General features: G+C 42.3%; 2 protein-coding genes across 2 annotated transcripts in view; one reads left to right on the top strand and one right to left on the bottom strand.

Annotated features, from left to right (window-relative positions):
- The first annotated feature begins 62 nt into the window (after window positions 1-62).
- Window positions 63-4,455, top strand: LOC100707569 (glycolipid transfer protein). The gene is made up of 5 exons (XM_003453859.3): window positions 63-342; window positions 772-830; window positions 934-1,067; window positions 1,162-1,312; window positions 3,384-4,455. The coding sequence occupies exons 1-5, from the start codon at window positions 240-242 to the stop codon at window positions 3,564-3,566; spliced, it is 630 nt and encodes a 209-aa protein (XP_003453907.1). The 5' UTR covers window positions 63-239; the 3' UTR covers window positions 3,567-4,455.
- Window positions 4,456-5,715: 1,260 nt separating this feature from the next.
- Window positions 5,716-13,201, bottom strand: part of LOC100696921 (protein FAM222A) — a 38,049-nt gene continuing 30,563 nt past the window's right edge. Inside the window, 2 exon segments of the mRNA XM_025909302.1 lie at window positions 5,716-7,771; window positions 7,774-8,304. Coding sequence (XP_025765087.1) covers window positions 6,909-7,771; window positions 7,774-8,304 — 1,394 coding nt within the window. The 3' untranslated portion in view covers window positions 5,716-6,908.

The following is a 13,201-nucleotide window of genomic DNA, read 5'->3' as shown; positions in this document are numbered from 1 at the left end:
TTTCTTTGTGTGTGTGTGTGTGTGTGTGTGTGTGTGTGTGTGTGTGTGTGTGTGTTTGTTGTGGACATACCGCGTGTTTTCACCACGCTCGTGAATTATTTCCCACCTGTTGGTGAAGAGCGAAAGTGGCCGGTTGCGCTTCCCCACCCATCATAAGAACATAGTTCCGGGTTCTTCTCAGCCGAGAGCTCCTCGCTGCCGTCGCTCTTCTCTATTCGCCACGCTCATAAGGAAGGATCATGTCGTTTTTAATGGAAAATCAGTTCGGTGAACTGCCCCCTGACAAGGCGATCGACACGAAGACATTCCTGGACACTGTCTCTCATATCCCTGCGTTTTTTGGTGAGTGCAACTCCATCTGAAGTCATACAAAAACACGTAAGGTGACTTTGCGAGTTCCCTCGCGTCGCTACGGTGTCAGCCTTCGTACTTGGCTGACTTGTTTTTATATAACTACCTCGTCTGACCACCTGAGCTTGGTTTCCACATCGGGACGTGGTTATTTCACTTCAGAAATTGAGGTGTCAGGTCACGGGGACCATGTCAACCAGCTGCGACCGTTTCGCCTATAGAGGAACTCTTTGTTGACTCTGTGAACACAGCACACATTGCCCTCATTGTGACTTAACTGAAACTGTGCATTCACGGCATTTTTTTTTAGCCCTCTTTGTACACAGCTGATTGGCATTCATCCCGTCCTCTGAGCCGGGGATATGTCAACTCATTCATATTTTATTTGCCCTGCTCTCAAATGTCTCGTTTCTTTTTCAGACTGCTTGGGATCAAAAGTGTTTACAATCATCAAATCAGACATTAACGGCAATATAACGGTAATATGCAGGCGGGCATTTCTATTTGTGTTACTGTAAGGGATTTAAATTAGAGACAGGTGCAGCTCCGACATGCAAACTGAACTCAAATGTGCATTTTCAGAAAATTAGAGCGGTATATGTCACTAATCCCGCAAAGTACACCACCCTGGAGGACATCCTGGTGGCAGAGCGAGAAGCCCATGGAGCAGAGTGGCCTAAAGTTGGAGCAACGTTAGCTCTGATGTGGCTGAAGAGGTAAGGACCTCCTGAACTCAGAGTTGTGTCATACTGTCTGTTCAACTTTAGTCTAGTAAAATGAATGCCTTTATATACTCCGTTTCTCCTGCAGGGGTCTCCGTTTCATCCAGATCCTGCTCCAGAGTTTGGCAGACGGGGACAGAGATGAGAACAACCCCAACCTCATTCGGGTTAATATCACCAAAGCCTATGAGCAGGCACTGAAGCGATACCACGGCTGGATTGTTCAAAAGATTTTCAATGTGAGTAACATGTGGAAGAAATTCACTGTTTCTTGTTGTGACACAACACAGAGACCACCCCAACCGCACCCACACAGATAAAAATCGAGAACCGGTTTCAGATTGTGCAGTCCACTGGAATCGCCTCATGCTGGCGTGTTTTTCTCTACACTGCATAAAAATGCTTTCAGATTCATTACAACTGAGTTTCACTTTGAAGCGTTGTAACATTAGGTGCCTCACCTTATGAGGCTGCACAGCATTTTTATCTCTTGAACCCATCCCTATGTTGTAGTCCCACATTTTGCAAGTGTCCCAAATCTTGCTGCCTGCACTACATCCAAGAGGGAAAAATTGCAGTTGAGCTGTGGAGGTGATGGAACCTACCACAAAAAAAAAGGAAATGCAGTTGGGGAAACTACTTATAACAGATGATGTGAGCAACTATGAGAATATGGCTGAAGTCTCATGTAACATTTTTAACTTATTGGTATAAGAAGGGATGTCAAACTCAGTCTACATTGTGGGCCACATACAGCCCTTTGTGATTTACATGCTTAATCCATGAGATGTTTTGATATAAGGGAAAAGAAGAACAATTTCAATAGGAAGTCTCAATTTTTCTACATGATGGAGAATTGCTGCTGTAGTACATGACAGAAGTCTGTCAGCATGACTCCCCGGGCTCAAATTGTAATAAATAAATGTGTAAAATTACAGAAAAAGTTCAGTTAGCTCATTGCCCAGACTGCTCTGTAATTATAAAACTGAGAATTGACAGAAAATTACCTCGTTTTGTTTTCGTTTTTATTGTAGACCCACTGTAAAATCATACATTTCCATAGTAGATAGTGTAACCTTCTGTCATTTCATTGTATCTATTACTTATTTACTTTTGCATAACATGAATGGCCATGGGAGAGGTCTTTATCATTAGGAAAATCTGTCAAACTGAGTTAAAGTTTAAACTATATGCCCTAATTTATATTTCCAAAGCTGTCCATTGTGTCTTTATTCACAAGCAGTCTCTAAACTGGGTGGGATCGTACGTTTGTTTTAACAAAATCTCTCAGTTTTTTAAATTATAAAGAATTGAAATATCCGTCTGCAAAGCTTTTGGAGCGTACACTGAAAGAAATAAATGCATAATTTTAAAAAAGCACTGACAGGTGGTGAATCGGACTTTGCACTGCAATAAAAAAAAAAAAGACTTTGGGTAATTTCTGACCTCCATGCCTTATGTTTGACACCCCTGGTATAGGTGATACAGTATAAGTACAGGGAATATGAGTATGCAAATATTAGATCAACTTTCCACTTCTTTAACCTCCTTTGTCTTTTTATTGCATGTACTTTGCAAGGCAGTTAAGAAAGTGGGATTCAAAGAAAATACAGCTGTTGCCAAACCTGTAACCTACAAACCTTTGAGTGTTTATTTAGTTTGGCAATGTCAAAATGTGTGTAATGTGTCCCACACAAACAGTCTTTGCGCACATATCGTTGTTACACTCTGGTCACCTTACTTGCTGCCCCCCTTTTTCTTCTCTGTGCTGTTCTCACATTGTGTTGAGATTCAGATAAAATGGGTGCATAGATAAGATAAGATAAGATAACCTTTATTAGTCCCACACGTGGGAAATTTGTTTTGTCACAGCAGGAAGTGGACAGTGCAAAAGTTATTATGTGTAGGTCTATTCTTCTACACAGAAAATTGATTAGGGATCAATAAAGGATAAACAAAGAGACTCATAAGCAGGCTCAATAATGGCATGTGTACCAGCATAATCTTATCAATATTGTCTCCTAAGGCTTTTGGTCCTGGGTTAATAGATTACATCGAAAGACAATCCACAGCAAAGCACTTTCATTACATGCTAAATAATGTTGCATACATACCCCGTATATGTATATATATGTGTGTGTGTGTATCTATCCATCTATACATCTATACATCCATCCATCCATCTATACATCCATCCATCTATACATCCATCCATCTATATGTGTATATCTTCATTATAGTTGTCATTAAAATCCATTTAACCTTTCAGTAAAACCAGCTTCTCCATCTTTTTTCGTTTTTGTTTCGTAGGCTGCGTTACTTGCAGCTCCCTACAGATCAAACTTTCTGAAGGCTCTGTCGAAAGGAGAGGAAGTGAAAGAGGAGGACTGTCTGGCAAACTTGCGTCAGTTCCTGGTTAATTACACAGCCACTATAGATGCCATCTACGAGATGTACACAAATCTAAATGCCGAGCTGGACTACACCGTTTGATGTCCCGGCACATGGCTGGACCAGACGCGCAGGAGTGTCCTGCATCACTCTCAGGTTTCGCAGACGTCCAGTTGTTTTTATTAGGACTGGTTTTTTGTGTCCCTCCTTGGGTTGTATTTATTACTTTGATGATGCAGTAATCATTGCTAGCACTGTGAATTTGCTCTCGAGATGATGCCTTAATAAAATGCAGTTTAAAGTCTTTTTTTTTGTTTGTTTGTTTGTTGTTGTTATTTTATTTCAGCTTACTACTGCAGCTTTTTATCTTAATTTTTGGGTGGGTTACTGCTTTAACAGACTTCTTCACCTTTAACTTTAGTTCCCATTCATGTCTTACATTCAAATGTTCTCCACCTGCATCCATGAGCCTGGGAAATTATATATTTTACGACCTTGTATTATTAGGTTTTTAAATTTCCGGATTTCAGAGTGCCTTGGTGTCACTGAATGAATGTTTTGAAAATATTAAATATAATAAAATATTAAATATATATATTCTCATCTAAAAGTTCACCTGTGAAGAAAAGCTAGTAGAAGTGTTTTTCTTTTTAAATCCCTCTAAGGGCATTTACCTCTGTGGAGTTTGTGCTGTTATTGTTCAGCAGTAGGGTGTGACATGTGTAAGCTTTGTTTGCATTGTTGTGTGACCTGTTTAGTTCAAATTATGTGTCACCTGCTTTAAAACTTTTTTGGTTTTTTTAATGTCTGAAGCTGTTTTTCATTTTATGTCATACAGCTAAGTCATGGTAATGTGTACGTTGACTCATTATTTATTCATCAGAGGCGTGTTTTCTAACTGAATGCTTTATATGGTGTTTGTTTCAGAAGAATCATCTGTGATCATGTTTCTTAAAACTGACTCAAAATTAAATTCAGTTCCCGAATCTTACACTAGGTGGCGATATCTGCTTGCTTTTCCCCTCTCCTTCTTGAGCGTGGTTGTGTACAACTACAGCATGCAAAATTGATTAAAAAAATGGTTAAATGCTGCATGCAATAAAGCCGTAGTTTGGGAAAACGGCTTTGTGAAAGAGCTCTTAGTGGTTTTAAAGTTGACTTTTAGTCAATTTAGTTTTTTATACAGAAGTAAATCGGAGAGGATTCACTTCCTCGTGCATCCTAATCCTCCAAATCAACCATCCTCTTCCTCTCCTTAGTCTAACTTATCTGAAGTGTTTCCCAGAGGCCAGAGTGGCTCTGGTTCCTCTCCCAGAGGAGCCCAGCCTGAGTTAATCGTCTCCGAGCGAGAGAAGCATGTCTGTAATCCTGTCGGTTTATCAGCAGCACTGCCTGATAGGATGGAAAAGCTCCAAGTAAAGACAGGACACAACAGACTAAAGACCGGAAATAATTTATGACAGCGATTCAATGACAAAGCCACTGACCTTTTACCGCTGACATATTTGTTATGCGCAATGAGGTCATCATTTGAATACTGCAGTTTTATTCCTAACAGGGCGTCTAATGTCATTATTCACACCATCTAGGTTATTTGTTTTATAATGGCCTGCTTAAAGTGGCTGTGCATTTCGTGTGTGGATCGCAGCTAGAAGCGTCCAATTTAGGAGGACAAATGAACCAAAATAAGGAGCGCAGGCAGGCACATCATCGAACATTAGCAATTCAATAGCTGGGGGAACGGCCAGCCTATTTCTCAATAATGTGAACAACAATATTCACGTGAATATGTCTTCAAGGAAGCATGTATTTTTCATATCAAAATGTAATATCTGCAGGAATAGGCCTGCACATTTTCACTTACGTATTTTGAAGTATTCATTGGCTTCTGCCTCAAGCATGAGCCATCCATCTGGACTAACATCATTCAGTGATAACAAAATTAGCGCTTTCGGCTTGCATCATTTATAAAGGAGCCAGTCCAATCTTTTCCAGCTAAGGATTGACTTACATCATATAATAAAACTGAAATCTTTGGGTGAAAAGATGGATCTTAATGGAACGAGGTAAAAAAAAATAAAATAAAATAAGAGAGCGACTCGCCTTGTGCTTAAGCTTTAAATCCCTTTGCAATAAAGCCAGAAAAAAAATCTCGTCTTCCTACAACTGCTTTATCATTCATGAATATAATAAAGACTGCAAGTTTGCCAGATAATGGCTATTAATAGGTAATAAGACAGTACTCGCTGGGTTTAGAAAATTTAATTTACTTGACAATCCTTATTAAGAAGAAGCAAAAAAGGGTGAGGGATTAGGGTCGTACATTGCAAAATGTAGTTATTTCATCAACATAATTCATGGAGAGCGCTCACATATTCATATATAATAATTGCACTTTATAAGAGAGACAGTTTGCCATATAAATCAAGAGGGAGGGGGGCGGGGACATAAATAAATTGGATTACAGAACCAGTGCAGACACACAAAGAACTACTCAGTCACACATCTCAAACCATCGGAGATAATATAGCCCTACAAAGAAGACACTGTAAATGATTCAGGCAGCCTGCTCATCTACGCAGCACTTCCGTTATACACATGGCGTCGTGAGAACAGTGTCGGGACTTTATGCCATTCAAGGAAAAATGTTCACACAAGCTTTTGAAATTCAAAAACAGTTTAAAAAAATACAACCAAGGGCATATCTTGCTTGGCCTGAATGCCACAGTGTTGATTTGGATATGCAACAGTCCTTAAAAGCCGAGCTGAGCGTGACTAGGTTAAATCAGTATAGGTGTTTAAATTACACAAGTTTGTCTGTGACTGTAACAAAAAAAGTATGTTGGTTAGATGTATATATATTCACATTTGAACGGTGAAAGTATTTCCCCATGCAGCATCTAGGAGAGTTGCATCGTACTGAGAAAGCTGGGGCAGTGCGTATGTCCGTTAAAGGAAAGCCTGGAGAAGGAAACCAAAACAAAAATCCACGAGAAATCAACAGACAACAAGAAAGGTTGGTTAAAAGTGATTTTTGAGGAGAATTCTTGCTCTCAAATAACTAATAAGAAAAAAAACCCATAAAACAAATACAGTATATTCACAAAAAGGCTTACCAGAGATCATTAACCGGATTCAAGTAAAAGTTTTCAGAAGGTTACCGATGATTATGTCATGTAAAAATGCAAATAAGTGCTCGGCATCACGTGAACGACAGTAATCATGTCCAATGGCCATTTAAAGATATAAAAATACAACGTGGAAAGTCCATAGAATAAACCTGTATTTTAAAGTCATGATTATCATTTACCTTTTTTTCTTTTCCAGGCTTGTGAGACAAAGCCGTCTACAAATAAAGTACATGCACAAACTAAAAGGCATGTCTCTCACTCACAGACACCTCTGCGGTCTATAAAAGGTTTGTCGCTTCCCTGTCCTTCCGTCTTATCTGTAGACGGGGAGCTGGATGTGGGCTTGCTGTTGGTGCTCCATGAGCGGAGGCATCCCCATGGCTTCGTACCCACGGCCCAGCATGCGCTCTTTGATGCAGGGAGGGTGGATCTCACTGATGAGGCACTCCAGAGACTGCAGGCTGCTGCTAAGCACTGCAGCGTGGCACAGGCTAGAACTAGACAGCCCACAACAGAGGTTTTGGTCTGTGCTGTAGGCCTGGGTATGAGGAAGGGGAGGGGGAAGAGGAAGAGGAGGGTGAAGCTGTGCCTGGTGATGTTGTGGGTTGTGGTGGTTGTGAAGATGGGGATGAGGATGGGAGAGACCCACATCTCTAGGCCTGGCTGCACATGTACCCGTTGTCAGCACCTGATAAGGATAACAGTCACTGTTAGGGGTAGCCACGACGCTGTCCCACAGAGGAGCGAAGTACTGTCCGACAGACACCTCCCCTTGTACGCTGGCGCTGACTCGCTCCTGCCCGACGCCCACTCTGCCAGGATGCAGCCTATACGGCAGCTGCGAGGAGCGGGCCAAAGGGAGGCAGGTTTCAGGAGAATGGCCAACCCTAGCCTCTGCTGCTCTGTGGCCCTGAGCACTGCTACTCACACCGTACATCCTCACTGCTCCCTGCTGATAGGGCTGCTGCTGTTGCATTTGAGCTTTGTGCTGCCACACAGTGTAGTCTCCTTTGTCCAAGTATCCAACTTTGGCTCTGTCTGCGCTCTGTGTCGGTAGCACCGCTCCCGCGAAAGCCAGACTGCTCTGGGGAGGCACTCCCAGGACAAAGTCTGAGTCTGAATGTGCCACCGCAGCCACGGCCTGCAGCGAGGGGCTGGCTCGGGCCTCTCCCCCAGCTGCGGCGCCTGGCTGTGAGGAACTCTGCTCATCTGCCTCATCAAGCTTTGAACCTCTGCCAGCTCAGACTGGGGGGGCAGGCTCTGATCTCCAGAGGCTATTCCAACGCTAGAACAAAGTGTCTCGATCGGTGCATCGGGGGGCTTGCATGAGTTTACGCGATAGGCCTTATGCCCGTTTCTGACGGTGTAGCCATTATTCAGAGGATTATTATATGGTGCCACAGAAGCCTGGCTGTTTACATGTTTAGTCCTTCTGCCCTCTGAGGTTTTCACCACACCTTTGACCACCACAGAGGCTTTGACAATGGCCAACAAGCCTTGGTAGCCTCCCGAGTACGGATGCGAATAGGGGCTGTAGCGTTGACCAGTGGTGTCCAAGCCGTTTACTGTTTTGCTGAGCTGTTTGTGCTGCGGCACCCGCACATCCGACGGGAAGATTTTGATGGACAGGGGGCTGTTGGCAGTTTTCTGCGCAAAAGCATCCAACTCTGCAGGAGAAGGGTACCGAGAAATCATGGAGGACGGCTCCCCTGAGAAGAAAGCAGAAGACAGAAACGCTGATTAGCTCAGAAAATGAGCCCCTTGTGTCTTTCTTTTTTCTTCTATTCCCTCTTAAAATCTCAAACCGGTTGTATTACACACCTCCGGGATTTTTTTAAACTTAGGCTCAGTTCAACTCAGAATTAGTTTATCCTGGGAAAAGAAGAAACAGGAAAAAGCAAAGGGTCTAATTCACAGTAGTACAAAATCTATAAAAACAGCAGCTAGCACTAAATGCAGGGTGATCCTGGTATAGTAAACTCTGACAAATAAGCAACACCTTTTTTTTAATTGTTGCTTTTTAAACATTTGATCAAAATGAATCTTGGTAATTGGAGCACACCTTAGCAGAAGCAGAAGCCTCATCTAATAAAGAGTACCTAAGCAATTTACCAACATAATTACTCAAGTATCACCATGTCCTGCCCGTGAAATGCCGTTCCACTTTATGGCTTGGTAAACTTGGACCTAATCTATGCAAAAGCCTGCAGCCTAAACTGTGAAGGAAAACTTGACGCAGATGGACAAAGAAAAAAATCGTCGAGGGCACTGATGATTGAATTGTGTGCGGGAAAGCAGACGGGACAAACTAAGATTGGATTTAAACACTATTATTCAGGCAATTTCATGGCTGCTTAACTCCTAGTGACTAAGGTGGGGAAAAGGCACCCCATTTAAAAACAATAAATCACCGTGTAGAAATTACCGCCACCTTTCGGAGTGACACTTTTATGGAATTTCTGACATAAAAAGAAAAGCTGCTGAAATTAACCCAGATCGCAGCGTAAGTCGGAGGAAATCACAGCAGGCAAAAGAACAAAGCTGTAATCTGCAATAAAGAGTGAAAGGGGAAAAAAAAACAACAAAAAAAAAAACCCTGAACAAAAAAAACAAAAAACAAAACACTTCATTTCATTTTCAATAACAAATCCAATTCCAGCTATGCAGGGGAGCGCTCGCTCGTCGTTCCCATTTGAAATTGATTTGGGAGTTCATTTCATTTCAGGCCTACAGTGAGCCTCCCGACTGTGAAAATGAGTCAATCTACAAGATCCATCTCATGAAAGAAATAAATTGGGTGTTTAAAATGGAGGAAAGAGGCAAGGTGGAGTGTTCAATCCATCCAACAATCTCCCAGCGGAGCAGAAGGAGCAGGCACCACGGTGCCAGGAGCATGAATGAATTCTGGGGAGAAATAAAACAAAAGCAAAAACACTGCTTATTATGTATCGCGGTGCAGCGCTGCTATAGAAAACAATGACAGCTGGGATGTTGGAGAGGTGTTTGTATTGTATACAACATCAAGATGGGAGCTATGCCTTCTCTGGTTTCCCATAATACTGCTCACGGAGGGGGGGGGGGGGGAAGAATTGGGGGGGTATCAAGGAAAAACCAGCTGCAATAACAATTTCTGGCAAACGAATAAAAAAATAAGATAAATATTCATGACTACAAAGCATAAGAAGAGGATCATATCCACCTGAAAGGAGCTTTAGATGATTAGATGCGATGACACATTTAAAAGCGTAATAACCGCTTGCATCACCACAGCACAAAAATCAGCACCCCCCCTTTTTTTTGTTCCCTGCCTTTGATAACGGCGCTCAGTTAAGCAAAGATGGATGATTTAGCAAAACAAATCAAAGACAGACATTTTAGCCGTTTCTGGTTGAGTAAAATGTCAGTGCTAAGCCCCAGCATGCTGTGATTGGCTTGCTGTTCCACAAACACTTCAAACACTCTGAATGCTAACACGTCTTCACGGGGTGTCTGATATTGTTAGTCCAGAGATTACAGCCCTGTCAGAGCTATGGAGACACAACACAGCTGCACTTCCCACTGCGGCTGCCTTAACGTTGCCACTATGGAAACCCTCATTTGCAAATAGGCACTCTGCATTCACATATTTATCATCTGAGGACCACTACTGTGTGACACGGGCATAAAAAAGGATCAGTTTAGATTTCAACAAACGAAACAAAAAAAACCCCAACCGCTGGATAATGTGAAGTTACAAGTGTGATCAAAAACAGCATGAGCGGCATTAAATTTGCTCGAAATTACAACCACAGGTACTTGTTTCAGTCTTGAAGGCTTTACCTCCAGTCGGCAGCGTTTGATGGCAGTGAAGTGAGCACCACGCGGGTTGGCTTCCCCCAAAGCGTGTGTTAGCTGTAATGAAAGTAATGCAGTAACTCTTTCCTCACAAAACACATAAGCTTTCCTGCGAGCACACCCAAACCAAATTAAAAAGTGCAGTTCATCAGTTGCAGTGTGAAAGCTGACGTTTTCTCTCCAGTTGCCAATTAGACAATAGCCTACTGTGCCGGCTGCCACCTTATTCAAATACTCAACATATGCATATTATTAGAGTGAAAACCGTTGGCCTGCAGAAAGCGCTGCCTCCACTGCGATCCGCAGGTAGGAAAAGGTCATTCGCACACTCCGAGATTAGGTTTGAACTTTACTGTGAAAAGTTACAAGGCAAAGCAGACTGTGTACCTCGCAGTACGTGCTCCTTTCCTCCTTTAGTTTGAAAACAAGCAAACAAAAGTAAAAATATAAAGTGAAATACAATAAAAAGACGGCTTTTAATTCCAATTTATTTGCTTCCAGTGTTAAGCCACAGGGATTGTATTCAGAGCATTTCAACTGCAGCACATGAGCATACGAGGCAGGAAAACCTCATTATTTTCATTCTGCAGATAAGAATGTGTGAGATAAAACTGCTGCACACTTTTAACCCAACAATGAGTTCATCTACTCTAATCTTTCCCTGCTGCAATTATGGGATCATGCACGCTGATCTTACAGTAAGTTTGTATTAATGCAGGCTTATATTTTTAGCACATTCATTGTCAGTTTTTACACTATAAGCAATATTATACAGGCGTGTACTGTAGGACGACTGGAGCCATTTTCCCACATGAACTCTGAGTGTCGCTAGGGTCAAGTCGGTACACTGTGTGCCACTGCCCTTTATCACATATAGCACACAGCAGGGGACAGTCTCCTTCAGACAGGCTCAGTACTGGAAACTGTCAGCTTGGATTAAGTGAGAGTGACACACATAATGATCGCTCTCTTGCTGTGAAATCAGTGGACAGCTACATGCACTTTTTACAGGTTAAAGGGCGTCTAACGCTCTAAAGCTCCAACAGATAATGCCATGAGTCCAGATCATGTCGATAAACAGCTTGAAAGTTAAGCATACATTGTCATTCACAGCTTATTTGAGTGGATCCGGTGTGGAGGGGTGGGGTTCATTTCTCAAGACGTCAATCTAATAGGTCACAAGGCTTTTAAGATAGGAAGAGATCAGATAGCACTGAAAAGGATATGAAGCAGAAGCATCTGAGAAGAAAACAGTTTTCCCTTGAAGTGGGCGCTCAGTGAGGGTGACAACCACTGCTCAGCTGTGAAGGATTATGAGCAAAAGAGGATTCAAAATGAGGCCGGGGGGGGGGCTTGTCTATTTAATTTGAAACCAGATTTTTAAAAAGCGGGGTTTAAAACCATCTCTTTACCTTTTTCCTCCAAAGTGTACATCGCTTTACTGTGAAAAGGCACTGTATCCACACAATTAAATTCAGTGGTATAAAATAAAGACACGAAGTGAAAACAAATACGAGGCTGTTCGCATGACAACAAGGAAATGGCAGCTATGTGCTGTGAGGTAAGGCATGGCAGAGAGATAATTAGCAGTCTGACCTTAAGCACTTAATCACCCTGAACCTGCAGACAGCACGCGGTTTCTCTCCTCAGCCCTGACAGCGAGCAGCAGCAGAAGTAGAAGCAGCTCAGAAAATACCATCAGCCACTTTTCCGCAAGCAGCTTTGACCAAAGCCATCACGCAGTGCTTAAACAAGCTTTGACCTTTTAGCATTTCCACCGCTTGCTTTTTAGATGGGACTGATTGAATTTAGCTTGTTTGTATGAGGCACACTGGACTGTGATGTGTGGTGCTGCTAAAAACCATGATGATACATTTAGTGGCTCCTCCGGTCGGGATTTGGCGTTTTCTTTTGGTTGAAAGGGGTTCGACACATTTAACATGCCAGTTTCAATGGGTGCTGTTATGGCACCCGTTGAAACTGGCACACTTTCACAGGAAACAACTAATCCTGATTTCCTGCTTCCACGCAGGGGACGTGCTTGGAAAGAAAGAGCTCAGGGTGAGGGGCAATCATAGACGCTCAATCACCACTACGCCTGATTGTGCGAGTGTGTGTGTGTGTGTGTGTGTGTGTGTTTGCGGCTTCAGGACGGAGATTTCATTAATATTAGCATAAAAATAATCTGGAGGGATAAACCATTTTTAATCATACAGTGGTATGTCGATGTATACATACATATGGGTCTTTCATAACCTTTTTCCACCCACACGCAATCCCACTCGACGCTTTCTGCCACTTTAAAACGGGCTAATCTTTTTCCCGTGGTCACACTTGAAGCCATTTCCCCCAGATTAGAGCAGGGACCTCATTGTTTTGGAGCACTTTGAGTTAATCACTAATTTATGGGCAAAACAAGCCCCAGAGGCAGGGCTGAAACAGGAGTTGGACAGGCTCATTGAGTTTCCAAAACCACGGCTTCCAACCATTTCATACCCAGAGGGAGAACATAAGGAAACAATTACAATGGTTGCTAGATACGATTCCCAAATGAGATAAAACTAAAAAAAAAATAAATAAATTCCATTTCATTGTTATTATCCATACATGTTGGCAGAACTGCCAGACCAAAAAAACAAAACAAAAACCCCCCACAGGCCTTTGATGTTAGGCTAAAGACTTATCTTGAACACTTTTGTGTGATAACATGTTTACGAGTGTCAAATCCTCAGCAGGAACATGGCACTGAGAACTGGCAGTTAATTACAGAAC

The sequence above is a fragment of the Oreochromis niloticus genome, linkage group LG7 (assembly GCF_001858045.2).
Source record: "Oreochromis niloticus isolate F11D_XX linkage group LG7, O_niloticus_UMD_NMBU, whole genome shotgun sequence".
Taxonomy (NCBI): Eukaryota; Metazoa; Chordata; class Actinopteri; order Cichliformes; family Cichlidae; genus Oreochromis; species Oreochromis niloticus.
Note: the sequence above shows the minus strand (reverse complement) of the source record. Positions and strands in the feature narration are given on the sequence as shown.